The sequence below is a fragment of the Poecilia mexicana genome, unplaced genomic scaffold (assembly GCF_051168715.1).
Source record: "Poecilia mexicana isolate PSO_F unplaced genomic scaffold, ASM5116871v1 scaffold_7, whole genome shotgun sequence".
NCBI lineage: Eukaryota > Metazoa > Chordata > Actinopteri > Cyprinodontiformes > Poeciliidae > Poecilia > Poecilia mexicana.
The window spans coordinates 31,523,457-31,541,010 of record NW_028263376.1 but is presented as its reverse complement, the minus strand read 5'-3'; the positions used below and the strand labels follow the sequence as shown (position 1 = coordinate 31,541,010).

General features: G+C 36.5%; 2 protein-coding genes across 2 annotated transcripts; both read left to right on the top strand.

Annotated features, from left to right (window-relative positions):
* Positions 1–2,879: 2,879 nt before the first annotated feature.
* Positions 2,880–5,648, top strand: LOC148158492 (protein NLRC3-like). Its single transcript, XM_088007475.1, has 2 exons — positions 2,880–4,561; positions 5,410–5,648. The coding sequence occupies exons 1-2, from the start codon at positions 3,012–3,014 to the stop codon at positions 5,588–5,590; spliced, it is 1,731 nt and encodes a 576-aa protein (XP_087863601.1). The 5' UTR covers positions 2,880–3,011; the 3' UTR covers positions 5,591–5,648.
* Positions 5,649–5,853: 205 nt separating this feature from the next.
* On the top strand, positions 5,854–9,300 carry LOC148158491 (stonustoxin subunit beta-like). Its single transcript, XM_088007561.1, has 4 exons — positions 5,854–5,858; positions 7,049–7,225; positions 7,520–7,566; positions 7,939–9,300. The coding sequence occupies exons 1-4, from the start codon at positions 5,854–5,856 to the stop codon at positions 8,460–8,462; spliced, it is 753 nt and encodes a 250-aa protein (XP_087863687.1). The 3' UTR covers positions 8,463–9,300.
* The last annotated feature ends 8,254 nt before the right edge of the window (positions 9,301–17,554 follow it).

The following is a 17,554-nucleotide window of genomic DNA, read 5'->3' as shown; positions in this document are numbered from 1 at the left end:
GAGAGAGAGAAGGGGGAGGGGGGGGTTATGCAACAACAAAGGTGACCGGCTTATTTATTATGTTGTACAAAAAAACCCCCAAAAAAAATAAAAAATTGACCAAAAGGGCACTTGGGGGCAAGGAGCAAAAGGGGCAGGTGCTCAAGCCCCCCCCCCCCCCTGCACGTGCCTGTTCTTTATAGATTTCATAGTAAACATGAAGTTGAGTTTTACGGCATTTCCGTTCGGCCCTACAGCAGAGTTGTCTTGCAGATTTAACTGTTTGTGCATTTTTCCATGGAGATTTCTTCCTACCAGACACAACCTTCACTTTAATGGGGGCAATGTAATCAATGATATCTGAAATTTTAGACTGAAAAACATCTACCAACTTATCTACGTCATTACATTAAGGGAGAGGAAGAAGAGTAGATTTTATTAAATGTTTCTGCCGTGTTTTCTGAGAGAACATTTTGTGACAGTAGCTGTTCAAGTGAGTTAACAGATAAAGAACTTTCAAAGACAACAGCAAAGTGATCCAACAGGGTGACATCAATTACAGAGATATTAGAAATATTCACAACCTTATGATACTGAAGGTATTAGTACTGATAACCAGGTCCAGTGTGTGTGTTGCTTGTTTGACATGTTGTGTTAGACCAAAGCTCTCTAATATATTAAAGAGCTTTTTTTTGCCCCTCGGTCTTGGGGGTTGTCAACATGAATGTTGAAATCACAGACAATTATTAAATAATCATAATCAATGCATAAGAGAGATAGAAGCTCATTCAAGTCCGTAAAGAAATTTTCCACATATGTTGGAGTTTTGTATAAAGTTAGTGTCAAAGTTCGTTTGTGACATTTTACCTCAATTTCCAGATGTGAAATGACTCAAAAGACGTGAAATGACTCAAAGAGATTTTACTACAGTTTATGGTATTCTTAAATATTGAAGCCACACCTCCTCCTTTTTTATGCTTTCTATTCTCACTTTAAAAATTGTAGGTAGGAGGCACTGATTCAATTAATACGATTGGTTCATTATTGTCATTCAACCACGTTTCTGTCAGAAACATAACACCAGTGATGAAATCATTAATTAATAGAGCACAGAGAGATCTGGTATTTAAAAGAGCCAGTTTAAGTGACTTGGAGGCCTAAAGGCCTGGAGTTTTTTTTCGTCTCCCCATTGAGACAATGGAATTGGACCACTGAGAAATAACTTCATTTTTAATTTTCCCATAGTGCTCAGAAGAATATTAAAGTCCTTTTTCTGAATCTCAGATTTTTGCTTTGCCAGATTGTTGGCTCCAACATGCACAACTAAAGTCTCAATATTTGGCTGATCAGTGGTTAGAGAGAGCACTTTGTGAGTCAAATCAGATACAGTGTTACCAGGAAAAGAAATCACTCATTTTCTTGGGTTTGCAAACATGACTGAGACATATATGCCAACCGCCAACAGCTTTCGATCTGTGTTTCTTCAAGGTTGGAAGGTGAAAGGCAGTGTTTTGTTGTGCAGAGGCATTGAATGTCTGAATGATTATAGTTTGGGATGACTATGGAACATGGTTGCTAATACAGAAGAGAACACTACCTAAGTAATTTACTGGATTAAAGTGAGTGTGCCTCCACCATGTGAGGAGAATCTTATAATTTTACACAACTTTACACAGAATAATCAAAGAGAGCAATACTGACAAACAAAACAATGAACAAAGCCAAACTTGGGGAATGGATTGTTTTGAGGAAATACTATCTGACTAGGAATGTCACATGTTTACTAACATTGCTTGTTAGTTAGCCTCCAAGGCAGACAAATCTGAGTTGGAAAACCTCAATCATATGCACCATTTAGGATGAATATAATTACCCTACTTATCTTTAAATATGTTTCCTTAGGGCATCTCAGAGATTCCTCTAAGCTCCATAAGTTTATCAGAATTAGCAAACATTGAGCACTTTTGTCATAATAACTACATAATGACAAATGATGATTTCAAATTCGATCATCCCCTTCTCAATCATATTAACATTTCATTGAATAAAACATAATCTTCACAACCAGTTTTGGCACAATTAACAATCAAAACTAAAATTAACTTCATTAACTGTGGATAATTTATTTATGGATTTCTAATTTAAACTACATAAGTCTCAGTTGTTTGTTCAGTCTCATATAACAAATGATTACACATGCAGTCAGGCCTTACAATACAATCAATAATAACTGATTAACAATCTAACATGACTCATGTGATGTTTGCATCACATGCCAAATCTGCCTATAAATAAACACTAGAATGGAGTCAATGTTGCTTTCCTAGTCAAATGTTATGACATGCTTCTTTGACACTTTGCATACCAAGTACATAGTCTTTCCTGGTGCGTTCACTGACTGTCTGCACCATAAAATGTACAAACATTGCAAACTCATATTTTTAATTCTTCCCATGACGGCAAGAATCCATGATCATACGTAGTGATCTGCTGAAACTTCGGTAGTTTGAAGTTTACATGTACAGTGTACTAAAAACCCCATAACCAGGAAATTTTACAAGTGTAGTTTTTAAGACATATTCCTTTATCGCACAGGAACACGTAAAAGTTTTCAATTGGTAGTCTTTTATTGTTTGTGTTTTTATATTTTGTCAAAAAATATATTGTATGAAATTGTCTCAAAAGTATTTAATCTATGTTTTGTTGTTTATTTACATTTTTCAGAGAAGCCTGATATCACAAGCCACAGAAAACTTAAAAGTGAACTAAAAGATCAATTTACCAGTGTGTCTGAAGGGATTGACAGGGAGAAGACCTCAGCTCTTCTCAACGAGGTTTTCACTGACCTCTACATCATAGAAGGAGAAAATGCTCAAAATGAAGCCAAGCAGGTTCAGGATGCAAAGTTCAAAACAACAAATGAAGAAACATCTATTAAATACTGCGACATCTTCAAACCTGCAAATAGTAATCAAAACATTAAGACTGTCCTTACCGTTGGAGTGGCAGGAATAGGAAAAACATTCGCCTCAATGAAGTACATACTTGACTGGGCAGAGAGCAAAGGAACAGAAAACATACTTGACTGGGCAGAGAGCAAAGCAACAGAAAACATACTTGACTGGGCAGAGAGCAAAGCAACAGAAAACATTCATTTTGTTTTTCCACTTCCTTTCCGAGAGCTAAATCTGAGAGCAGATAAAGAACACAGTTTAGAAGATCTGATTCATCAGTTCTTCCCAGCAATGAGGACATCTGAAATAACTGACTATGACAAGTACAATATTCTGATTGTTCTGGATGGTTTTGATGAATGTCGTCTTGATCTTGAGTTCAAAACCATAAATAAATGGAGTGATGTCAGAACACCAACCACAATGAAGATTCTGCTGTCAAATCTCATCCTGGGAAATTTGCTCCCTAAAGCTCACATCTGGATCACCTCTCGACCTGCAGCATCCAACAACATTCCTCCAGAAAAGGTTGATCGAATGACAGAAGTGAGAGGATTTAATGAAGAGCAAAAGGAAAAGTATTTCATGAAGCGATTCAATGATGCAGAGGTGGCTAAACAAATTTTCTCATATGTGAAGAAATCAAGAATTCTTCACATGATGTGTCACATCCCTGTTTTCTGTTGGATCACATTAAAGGTTTTAGAGGACTTTGTTGAAAGAAATCAAGATGATGAACTGCCAAAAACTCTGACTGACATGTACACACATTTCCTTTTGCTCCAGCGCAGACAGACAAAAGTAAAATATAATACAGATCAGTCAACATCTGAAACCTCTGGAACGGAGACATTCAGTGATAAAACTAATGATGAAACAATCCTATCTTTAGGAAAACTTGCTTTCAAAGGACTAGAGGAGAAGAACCTTCTCTTCACTGAAGAAGACTTGACCAGTTGTGGGACTGATGTAACCAAAGCTGCTGTTTTCTCTGGGTTGTTAACTCAGATCAAACGAGAAAATTACAAACTATACAACCAGAAGATGTTTTGCTTTGTCCATCAAAGCATTCAAGAGTTCATGGCAGCTCTCCATGTCTTCCACTCATTTACTAACAAAGGGGAAAATGTGTTCACAGAATCCACCTCAGCAACCTCTGGCCTTACTGCCTCAGAGTTTTATAAGAAAGCAGTGGACAAGGCTTTTGAGAGTAAACATGGGGACTGGGACATGTTCCTTCGCTTCCTAGTGGGTCTCTCTCTGGAATCTAATCAGGATCTACTTAAAGATTTGATGGATAAGAATAAAAAACACAAAAACGCTAGTAAGGAAGCAGCAGAGTACATCAAGAAGAAGATCAGAGAGAACAATGACCCTGATAAAAACCTTAATCTTTTCTACTGTCTTAATGAGCTGAATGACCACAGCCTTGTTAAAGAAATCAAAAAGTATCTTAATTCAGAAAAAAAACCTTTTGAAACTTTCACTGATTCTCAGTGGTCAGCTTTAACCTTTGTGCTACTGACATCAGATGAAAACCTTGAAGTGTTTGATCTTAAGAAATACCTGAAATCAGAGCAAGTTCTTCTGGGAATGATGCCAGTAGTTAAAGTCTCAAACACCACTTTGTGAGTATTTTTATAAAAAACTTTTGTAGAGCCATTACTTGTCATATTTATTCAGTGTTTTAGGATTTATGTTTTCGCATCCACCTGGATAATGTGCAGTTGCGCCACTGAGGGCAGCCATGAAGGGGCAGTAAGGTTATTAAAGTTAAGGTCAAATAGTGACAAAAGCAGGATGTAAGCATGAGATGATATTCAATGGAATGACTGTTTGAAGCCACAACAACAGATACTCATCCTTACTTGGGTAAAGCATTGAAAGCTACCTGCTTATCAGTCATATTGGTGTTTGGCAAGCTGTGTCATTTACTCACATATTATAGACAATTAAATTAAATAATTGCCAATAATCCCTTTGGTTTCTCACATATAAAGTGTTGTTACCTTTGCTGGCACTACTTTTAAGGCTCTCGTGAATATCTTTGTAAAATTACCTTATTTCCCCCAGTTTAAGTTGAACCTTGACTAAACAAACTCACTCAGTCATAATCTTCAAATGACATACGTACTTAATCTTCATCTCTTCAATAAGAGAAAGCTATAAACTATTATTGTAAAAATACTATTTAAGTTGCTTCCAAGTAGTGACTACTATATTTCATTAGTTCAGAATAGTGCTTCATTTTACTTTCTTCATTTTGAACAAAGTATTAATGTTATACATGAGAGTTAGGGCTTTTTCCATTGGAGGTGGCATTCTAGTCTGACAACACAAACATGCTAACTTGTCTTTTACCGTTTTAAAACAAGACTCATAGTTTGTTCTTTATTGTGATTCTTTATTATTTTAGGAGAAAATCACACATGGGTTTGTCAAATTAACTTGATTGTTGTCATGGATCTTTTTACAGACTGAGTTGGTGTGAGCTCTCTGAAGAATCTTGCAATGGTTTAACATCATCAGTGCTAAGCAAACCATCCTCAAATCTCACATTGTTGGACCTGAGTCATAATGATTTACTGGATGCTGGAGTGATGCGACTTGCTGATGGGTTGAAACATGTGAACTGTAAACTAGAAACTCTCAAGTAAGTTTTTCAGACTTGTTATTAATTAAAGCAATATAACAACCAGTGTTATAATTAGCCACTATTTTAAGTTTATAAACTGGTTTGTTCCAATATTTAAGGCCATTCTATGTGTTCACAATTCTTAAGTGTCAATATAATACAACAGTCCTATGAAAATAGTCAGGTACTGAGAGGGACAAAACTAAAGTTGAGAGATGAGCAGCCCATGTATAAATGAAATAATTTGAAAGTCTTCCCTTAAGGGTGACAGTGGGTCAGGAGGTCATGAGGTCAGAGTTTATCCTGGAGCTGGTAGGTTTCTAGTTTGACAACACTGTTGTGTTGTGGTTAAGACACGTCACCTGACTAACCTGCTGGTGGTCAGAGGGACCAGTGGCCCTGGTGCATGGCAGCTTCTCCTCTGTCAGACTGTTTTAGGGAGGCTGTGGCTACAATGTAGTAGCTCGCTACCATCGAAGTGGAATGTGTGTGTGAATGGGTGAATGACCAACTGTGGTATGAAGCACTTTGGGGTCCAATGGACTTGATAAAGTGCTGACAAGTTTAGGCCATTTACCATTTAAACCAGGGGTGTCCAAAGTGCAGTCCACTGGCCATTTGTAGCCCTTGGACTGTTTTTTTTCTTTTGTGGCCCTGAACTTCAGTTCAAGAATGATACAATTTTTTTTTCTTGAACGTTTTTTTTAATTAGGGTAAAAATATTAGACATAATTTTCTTGCAATGGAAAATACTAAGTACAAGACAAACTATTCATCTTTTTATATCGAAGCTTATATAACAAGTAGATCAAGAGATTTTTATGGAAAAGCACCCAAATCAGCTTTTATCTAATTTATCAAATGTGGCTAAATGTAGCAAATGTTTTCATAGAAAGTGACCAACCCAGGCCTCTCTCATACTGAGGTAAATTTGTTCAATCGAGCCCCCCCCCCCCCCCCCCCCAAAAAAAAAAATTTGAGAACTAAAACAACCAACTTGCAAAATCCTTTTTATATTTTGGGCCTACAATGAATAAGGTCCCTTCCCCACAATAAATAAATAAATAAATCTAATTAACTGCTTGATTTGTGTTTTCTTAACTTCTTGACTCGCCACTACTTTTGACTTGATGATTTTAGCCCACCGGACAAAAAGTTTGAGCACCTCTGATTTAAACCTGAGTTGAGTTTTACAGAAAATTACATTCAAAGAATAAAGACTGTCACATTGGAAGCAATGCATGAGGAAATAATCAATAAATTTATTGTTATAAAAAGAAAATAAGCTGCAATATTGTAATGTTAAGAGACACCATATTTTGGAGTCTCATTATTTGTAGGCCATAACCATCAAAATTACAATAAACAACTTCTGTTCTCTGTAATAAATCTATATATCTAATATAAAATATTGAACTTTTGTATCACTGTCAAGTTTTAGTGAGCAGTTTTTCTAATACAAAATTGTGTCTTTGTGCAGGTTGGCAGGATGTCAGGTGACAGAGAGAGGCTGCACTTCTCTGGCTGAAGCTATTGAGTCCAATAGACTCTCATCTCTTAAACACTTGGACCTGAGTTATAATCACCCTGGAGACAAAGGGATGAGGGCTCTCAATGCAATAGTTGAGGATTCAAACAAGAAACTTGAGAAAGTGAAGTGAGTAAATAAATCAGACATTACTTAGTGCTATTATTGCATTTGTAGAAAAATAGCTTAATCTAATATATGATGCACCATGTCTAAATAGAGCCTTTTTAACAGCAATCAGGTATTTATGAGGGATCCCACTGTTACTTAAATTGCTAGGCGTAGTTGAATATGTAAATGTAAAATTAAATACACATATTGCATTGTAAATGAGATAATAATGAGCTTTCATAACAGAAAAAACTTTCTGATTGTTTTTCCCATAATAAAATAAATGAATCTTTCTTCTCTTACTGTGCACAGCTTTGACTATGAAGGAAAAGTTCGTCTGAAACCTGGTTGGAGAAAATGTAAGCTGTTATTTTCCCTCAACACTTTCACATTTTCTTATTACAAGATGAAACATGTTTATCTGAAAATGAAGGTTAGAATGTCTTCATCTTAAGGGTATTTAACAGGTAATATAAAGATATGTAAAAAAGATTTATATATATATATATATATATATATATATATATATATATATATATATATATATATATATATATATATATATATATATATAAGGAAATCACAATATACTAAATGTCTTGTAATTCTCCAGATTTAACAGATTTAATATATAAATGTATGGATTCACTATGGTAAAAACAGCACACATTCTGAAGCTGTCATTGTTTACATTTTCACAAATCTTGATTGATTTTCTTGAACACTTTCAGATGGAGCAGATCTTATGTTTGATAAGAACTCAGCAAGCAAACGACTTATTCTGGTTGAAAACAACAAAAAGGCAAAAACTGATAACAATGTCAAGAAGCACAAAATGCGAAATACAAGTGACGAAATGTTCAAAAGGACCCAGGTATTTTGTGACAAAGGTTTGCAACGACTTTGTTACTGGGAAGTGGAATGGAAAGGCGAGTTGGGAATTGCTGTGGCTTATAAAGATGTGGGTAGAAGCTGGAACCGTGATGGTGGACTGGGATGCAACGACAAGTCCTGGAGTTTGCTCTGCTCCAAGACTGGATACAAAGCCATGCCCAAAAACACAAAAGAAGAAATCAAAGTCCCTCCTTGCAACAAAATAGGTGTGTTTCTTGACTGGGAAGGAGGAACTCTAAGTTACTACAATATATCATCAGAGGAGCGGAGCTTGATTCATACGTTCAAAGCAAAATTCACAGCAGAGCTTTTTCCAGCCTTCTGGTTTAAGAAAGGTTCTGTAACTTTGTGTGACCTGTAGATTTATGAGAGCACAAGTTAGAAAGACTAGAAGCACTTAGAGTGGTGTGAAGAAGTGTTTACCCCCTTTGTGATTCCACGTTTTTTTGCATATTTGTTACACTTCAGTGTTTCAGAACATAAAAAAAAATTACATATCAGCGACACAATTAGACACAAAATGGAATTTTTAAATAAATGTCTTTATTATCAAGGGAGAAAAAATTCCAAACCTACATGTGCTATGTGAAAAATTGTTTGTCCCCTAAACTTAACTGATGAGGTCACAAAACACAGAGAACAAAACTAAAACTTCTTTATAATATGCTTTGAAATTGATCAGGGAAGTGTGTTTAATGTTTGTGGTTAATGGGATGTGTGAACTAAAATAAAAGTCGATTCTAAAGCATCTCTGAAAGCTAAGTAAATTTAGATTGCATATTTTGTATTATGTGAAATATTTTTTCCTCTGAGTTTGATATCACTGTTTAGACAGGCTTCTGTACTTTTACTTTAAACCAGCAACATTAAAACTGTTGTTTTTATTACTTTTGAATTTTCCATGCATATTTTCAACTTTATCAAATACAAGCCTGTTATTTCAACTGTTTGATGAAATCCAGAATATTTTTTATTGTACTTTTTTATTCTGTATTGAAAACAAATTTGGTGATTGATAAAACTGACCTTTAACTTTTTTCCCTTAAGAAAAATATTTTCTAAGACATTTAATATATTTTGTTTAACTTGTTCTGAGAACAAATATAAAATTTTACTATCTTTTTGTATGAAGTAATTTAAAATCTTTGAAAATATAAACATGTGCTATGTATAGTAAATAAATAACTATTTTCTACAAAGCCCCGTGTGTGTGTGTGTGCGCGCGCGTGCGTCTGTGTGTGTGTGTGTGTATTTTGAAATAATAAAATCATCCAGGCACTGGATACATCAAATATTTAACTGTCTAAAAGAGCGACATTTTCTAATCTGATTGTTTTTATGTCCACAAATAAATGTGTTATGATTAGTTCTGTAGCATAAATGTGGTTGTGGTACTATAAATACAGTTAGATTTGTCCTTCCCCTTTATATCCATGGTGCATCCATTTTTCTTGAAGAGAGAACTTTTGCTGCAAAGTGCTCTCCATGTATTTTCTGTGTTGCCAACAAACAACCCCACACCAATGTGACAATAGTCAGATATTTCATTTCATTTCATTATGACATGAATGACATCTATTCAGTAAGTATTAGTTTCTCAGTAGCTGCCATGTCAGACTTGAAACTGTGTCTATGCTGGATTTTCCCTCCAGCCTCCAGCCATGGGAAACCTCACTGTGACAACAGACTCCCTGCAGAGCAAACCAAATCACAGATCGCTCTTCTAACTGTAGCAAATGTGTCATTTAAATGTGAGCTAGTATGTGTGTAGCATCCACGCACGAAAGCATTAGTCTGGCTTGGATCACTTTCCACATACTTTGTAGTTATCATCCAAGAATCGGCTGCAGGTTCAGAAGGAAACCCAGAGGAGAATGAATTTGGACCTCTTAGGCAACTGTGGCATTTAATCTTCATTGAATGCACAGTCTCTGGGTGTTTGTGTGTCTCTGCGCTTGTCTGATTGACTCTTTGGTGAAAAGATTTGTCACTCAGCAGGGGAGAGCATGGTTAAAACACACAGACACACCAAATAAAGGCAAGTTCAGTTTGAGGGCAAGAAAAATTAAAACATGGAAACAGAGTGTGTGCTGCTGGTTATAGATAGTACACACTTAATGGAGGAGTGTTTGGGTTGTTGACATGATGTGAAGGGTTGAATGTCTGAACTGAAAATGAAAGAGTGTGAGAACATATCACAATGCGTTTGTGTGCATGTGAATGTGTCTAAGTGTGGTTTCTAATGTTGAGTGACAGTATTATGTTGTGGAGTGACAGGATTAAACACACAACAAAAACCTTTAACAGCCGAGGATCTGTGAGTCTAAGTTAAAGCCAAAATTGTTCAAGAAGAGATTAAAATGGTTCAGCAACTTGCTAAAGTTTCAAACAAAATGTAAGAAATATGAGGAGTTCAATGTTTGAATGTTTTGTTATGGGTAAAATATTGGAACGACAAGGAAATGTGGTAAATCCTTTGTGGAAAAGCATTTTTGGCAAAGACATGACATTTTCTTTATTACATGAATAATTAAGATGTGATTTTGATCCATTCTTCCACTCAAACTGTCTTCAAATCTCAAAAGTTTTAGAGTTTCCTGTCTTCACACTCTGATCCTCAGTTATTTCCACAGATGTTTAAATGGCCACAAGACAATAGATTTACTGAGGTATTGTAAAGTTTGACTTTCTTACTCTGGTGTAGAAAACCTCTTCTTCAAACATGGTGTTTGCAATGACCTCCATTGATTACCCTTATTCACAAACACATAATCCAGCCAATTAAATTGTTATCTTTTACCCAAACCAAATGAAATTTGTATCAGAAATGGGATAAACATATAAGGTTCATCCCAGGAGAGAGGGTTAATACGAGAAATTAACCCAGTTTTCAAATTCTACAATTAAGATTCAAAATAATAAAATCATACTTGACTTTTCAGAGAAAAAATAAAATTGTGAACCTTTATCATTTATATTAAATTTTTTATGTTTAATAGATAAAACAAGCCACTAAGTCAAAAACTGCATTTAAAAACTGAGCTGTTTAAATTCCAGTAAGTTTTGAAACAAACAAAACAAATATTCATAAATCCTTAGACAAAAATCCAATCAGATAGTTTTACTTTCATGTCTAGGGGATAATAATAGAGCAGTAAAGTCTAAAGTTCACAGCTCAATGTTGTTGGAATATTATTATATGCTCTTTTAGTTTTGTTCAAGGTGCTTTTCCAAAAGAGAGTCTTTCCTGCCCTCTACTGGTAAATAATATAATTCAACTTAAATAGCAAAAGTATGTCTTCCCTTTTCTTCTTAACTCCTTAATCTAATTACAGTAAAATATATTACTGGTTAGACGTGTCAGCATCCAATAAAGCTGCGGTAAATCGATGACAGTCACAGTCAATACTGTAAGTACCTCGTCAAATATATTTGCAACACTAATTTGTTTCACATTTTATCTTCTTGTTGATGGTTTTCCAGGCAAGAAAGAGTCAAAAGGCAGACATGGCAATACGTTCTGTTCTGCCTCTGATCGGCTCTATAAGAACTTCTGAAAAAGCCTTTTCTCATGTAAATCTCTCAGATTAATTCCTATATGTGTGCGGCGGGTTGAAGGAGGGGTGGGGGGGTTAAAGGACAAAAGAGGTTGTGCTAAAGAGGGGCACAGATGAGAAGACCAGCGAGAGGATAAGAGGAAGTGGGGTAGAAGGAAAGAAGAGTAGAAAAGAAACGAAGGGAAGAGGGCAGCAGTGTTGTGTTCAAGACCACCTAACCCGAGACCAAGACAAGACCAAGACCAGAGTGTATCGAGACCGAGACAAGACCAAGACTTTTGGGGTCCGAGACCAAGTCAAGACCAAGACCGAGGGGAGTCGAGACCGAGTCAAGACCAAGACCAGCGGACCGCGCTACATGACACAATAAAATGTAAAATATGATCGAAATTGCTTCTCAAAATAATCTGAAAGATCCATATTACCATAAAACACCTAGATATTAAATACTTAATACATTTTACCAATATTAAATATTCCATTTCTGTGCTAAAATGTGTGATGGTCTCGTGCCATCCCTAAAAACATAACACCCTGGGCATTTGCCCATATTGCTCATATAAGAAACCACCACTGTTGCACCATTAAACATAGCAATTGAGGCAATGCCCTGACGGTAAATAACGCTCAACCATGAACACTGACCAAGGAGCAACAAGCAAGAAGTGACCAAACAGAAGACGCTCATTGTGACTGTTTTCACTCTCTATCCCAGTACATGAAGCCAGGCAGTCTGACACCATGGCAGACATTACAGCTGCCACTTTGAACAAAAACAATCAAAGAGCAGTGTGCATGCTCTGCGTGCTCTTTCGTTCTTGTGTTTTAGTTATTTGTTAATTTAAATATTAACGTACATAATAAAAATAAAATAATGATGCAGTGTACACAGAGCATTACAAGAACAAAGAATGGGTGTTCTGTCAGGTCAGATCGTCGTACAGCATACGTTGTCAGATAGTCGTACGCTTAGCTCAGATATGCATACGCTGTCATTACCATATGATTGTATTTAATCAGCAACATAGAATCATGACGTAGATCATTATTAACAGTTATTAACAGTTGTATGGCATCCAGCTGCAGCCAGACCTGCTTTAAACACACTTTGAAACCACGACAACGCAAGTATATCTATCTAGTTATCATATTATGTCATATTATAAACAATTTAATGACTTATTTTCGTCATAACTTGTTGCGTATACTGACAACTCCACTGACGGTCGGACTTCTTAATGCGCATGCGCTGGCATGGTACTCACTGCATGTATGCTATTCTGACAGCGTATGGCTATCTGATAGAACAACGGCTATATCTGTCAGACACGTCATTACCATAAGATTTCATTTAATCAACAACATAGAATCATGACGTAGATCGTCATACACTTTGTTATTAACAGTAGTATGGCATCCTGACTTAGCAGTTAAGTGAGTTTTACACGGTCGTGTGTTGTAGTTGACTCCAGCTGCAGCCAGGCCCTACTTTAAATACACTTTGAAACCATGACAACACATGTATATCTATGTAGTTATCATTGAAAACAATTTAATGACTTACGTTCATCATAACTTGCTGCGTATGGTGAACTGACAACTCCTCTGACGGTCGGATTTCTTAATGCTTAATGCATGTATGCTAACCTGACAGCGTATGGCTATCTGATAGAACAACGGCTCTCAGTGAGTGACCTCCAGTCCTATCTAATAAGTAAAGAGCCGTGGAGAAGAATCGACTGTTTCTGAATGTCACCTCACTATATTGCAGACTTTTGAACATAGCATTGTCCCATATATGCGACAAGTCAGTCAACACCTCCGCACAATAATTCAGCACAGTGAGTGATAACATTTTTCATCACAATGCTTATGTGTCTCTGTACAGCTAGCTTTGCTAACATCACGTTAACGGAGCTTACCTTCTTTGAGCTACTTTTCTAAGTGACGAAAAAAGTTAGACGTTGTCTCCACCGTCTGTGAAAGCGAAGCGCTGCTGAGTTAGCTGTGGCCATCGGATTTCTTACTATTTATGCAGCGCTATTATATTACTGACGATTAGACAAACATTTTCTGCCGCTGAGAGGAAACCACTGCGCATGTCCTGGTGGAGCGCCGCACGAGTGAAAGGTGGGGAGGGGAGGGGGGAGTAACAGAAACACTTAGTTGCTTGGATTTTAATCGGTGCGTTTTGCATCCACTGAAAGCAAAGATGTTAACAAATAAACTGGACAGTATGCTGTACGTTTAGTGATATTTTCACAGTTGCGGTCTTGACTGGTCTTGAAATAAAATGTCGAGTCCTCAGCGCCCGAGACCGAGACAAGACCGAGACCAAATGCGGTCGAGTCCGAGACGAGACCGAGACTATCAAAAAATGGTCTTAAGACCGGTCTTAAGACCAAGACCAACTTCGAGTACCACAACACTGGAGGGCAGTAAAAAGTGGAACCCTTTACTGGAGGCCTCATATTACGAGACTCTCCATATTTACCTCCATGGGTACCGAGAGGCCTCCATCTTTATTTATATTCTCCTACTTTTAATCCTTTTACCCCTTTGCAATTTCCCTCTCTAGCTTTATTCTCCTCTCTCTTTTTTCACCATTCATCCTCGTCCTCTGATCTTTTCTCCCGTCTCAAATCTTTCTCCTGCTTTTATTTCACCTCTTTCACTTTAGCTTTACTCAGCGGCTACTGAAGTAAAAGTTTTGATGTAAGTAATAAGTTTTTCTCTCTTTTGCTTTCAAGTTGAGTCTTTGCACCCTGTCATAGCTCTGGATTTTCTGCTTTATATTTATAGCCACCTCCCTCCCTTGTGTATTCTCCAGCAGTGATTAATGAGGAAGTTGCTGCTTCAGGCTGATCCTTCAAGGCTTTCCTCCCAGCCGACCTCTTTCTGCGTCAGGAGTCCTCTCCGGCTTTTCCTCCCGTCTCATTTGTCCGCTCCCCCATCTCCACCTGTCTCCTCCCTGGGAATCTGCTGGTCTTTGTCCCCACCACGTCGCTCCTCGTCTATTTCTGCTTTTTATCTGCTCCTCTCTGTCTTTGCTCTCGCTGACAGGTCTCATGCTTTAAGTACAGCTGTGACAACAAAGAGCAGATTCACTTGTAATACTTTAAGTTTACAAAGTGATTTTTTTAAAGACAGACCAATCTTGGTTTTAATAGTTTCACACAGAGATCTGTGCCTCATTTCTGCTGATAGCAGATCAGGTAAGTGATAAATAATAGTTTTTCCCTCCACCATCGCCCTGCTGGATGACATCTCACTCTTTCTATCCTCAAACACTTTCTCAATAATCCTCATAAAAAGCTGCTGTCAGACTCATCCAAAGCCTCAGAAGCTCTCAGCTGTCTGTATTCAACCTGACGATGTCACTGGTGATTAAGCCTGTTGATGTGTTGAGTTAAAGCTCTGACTGGATTCCACTTCTGCTCTGAGGTGCATGAGATGGAGTTTGACATCCTTCAAGAAAGATGAACCACTGTGTCAGTACTGATATGCCTCAGAAAGTTTTAGATTTTTACAATGGCATTAATAAAGCATTTGTTAACTCAATCCATTTCTTAAGATTATCCAATCAATCTTTGAAAAATAAAGTTGCTGTTTTGGAAACTTTAGCTTTTCACTGTCTTATCTGTACTTGCTCTGTGAGAAATTTTGTTTATATATATATATATATATATATATATAAACTATTCCAGTAATCAGCATCATGGGTTTGATTAAGTTTATTTAAAACACACCAACTCACAATGCATGTCATCTCGCAACACATTCTCACTTCTTATTTGTCAGAACATGTGCACTTTACAAAGAAAACATTCGTTTAACGAACAAAAATATGTCAGATTAAATAAACTCATGTTTAGATTTTTAACTTATAGTTTTAAAAAATAACAGTGTGCCAATGAGGCTAAAATAAGAGCATAACTATCTCTATTATTTGGATTATATAAGACCCAAATAATGGAAATAGTTTGTTTCATGTAAGGGTGTTTGTAACTGTTTTTGTTTTGTTAGTGGTTTAGAAATTGCTGGACCAGTAATAAAGTATCTCAAACTGTCTAACAGGCCAGTTTTAGAGATTTTTTGTTGGAAATAATGTGCAGGATTCTGCCTAATGCTACAAAATGAAGTTGCTTAACTGTTGTGTCCAAATTTAATGCCACTTATAATTGAAAAGGTTTTCTTTATAATGTATCCAAGGATCAATAACTTAATGTAAATCTTAAATGTTTTAATTGACAAAAGATTTTCTAAAATACCTGAATAGGTAATGAAAGAGTTGAGAGTTAATCCTGAAGCCAAATGGACAGATTGTTGTTAGCAGACCCAAACCTACTGGGTGGCTAAAGATTTTTTTTTTTTTTCTTGCTGGCCACTGTCCATTTGTGTGGTAATCCCTTTAAATTAAAAGTGTCCTTTTCTTTCTTTAGGGGTTTAAAAGTAATAATCCTTTAAAAGAGCCCTTCTCCTGTTCCCCTTCTCTCTGGTCAATTTAAAAAGTCTACTGTAATCTGCTTTTATTTTGCCACAGGGTTTTCATGCAGTCAGTGTAAGTAGACCTAGGAGTTTCTAAATGATGGATAGGGTGAATTTAAGTGACTGAATGAAAATATCGGGGTTTTTTTCACCAATAGAAGAAGAATTTAGGTGAAGAAAGAAGGAAATTAAGTTGTTTTTTTTGGTTCAAAAGAAAAAACAAGGAATACATTATAAGTAAGTCAAATATCACAGGAAACAGAAAGAAAAGCTTCAGGATAGAAAGAGAAATAAAAAAAGAAGCATGTGTGAACCGACATACCAAGCCACACAGGATATTAAGCCAGTGGTCAGCAGGAGGAGAGGATTTTTATGGAGAGCTGAAGTGGCTAAATAAGACACGCTCACACACCCATACAAACCTCAGGAAACCAAATCTCCCATAGGAGCCAAAGTGGTTTTAACCTTTGACTTTGTGACCCGTTCTTAGTTACTTTGCAGAAGGCTTAGTTGCTGCAAAACCATCGGATACTTGTGGTAAAGTTGTAGCAGGGGAGTGATTATGTGTTGTCAAGCTTTCTGCCTGAATTAAGTGTGGTTGTTGTAAACTTTTCACAGCAGTAGCGTCACATGTTACGCTGAATTCATTCTGTGTTATCGCTCTTCTGGGACTAATGAGAATTTTGCAGGTGCTCATCTATTTGGGCTTCGTACAATGCAGTCAGTCATTTTGTAACAGGTAAAGGTTCTGTTAAATATGTATTTATATTGTGTGGATCCAATGAAATCAGAGACTCTCCTTTTGCTTATTTCTCTAAAGAAAAAACAATTACCAGTCAACAGGTAAGTCATACTGTAAAATGTTAAATTTTATCCTACTTTCTACCCATTTTAGACCATTTATTATTTGAAAGAAAATATGTCAAACATGGTGAGGGCAGCATCATGCTTGTGGGAATGTTTTTCTTCATCAGGGTCAGAGTTGGTGGTAAGATGAATGGAGTTAAATACATGAGAGTCTTTGGGGAAATCTGTGTGAAGCTGCATGGAGTTCATCTTCCAGCAGTGTGACCCCAAACACACAGCCTGCTTCAATTAATGACTCAATCCAGATCTAAATCCAATTTAGATTCTATAGCTTGAGAAGAAAAATTCACAGATATTTTCCATTTAATGAGTTTCTGCAATGTTTTTTTTTTTTTTGTAAATATTTGTCTTTAAATGTGCAAAAATAAAAAAGACATGTCCCAGAAAACTTGTAAGTGTTGCAATAATAGTTCTGCATAGTAATTAGTAATGGTCTATCACATTCCAATGAGTGAATTCAAGTTTTGGGTTTTACTGTCACAACAAGGGAAAACTTACACATTTCTAAGTGTCAACAGCAAAGACTCCATCCTTCTGACAT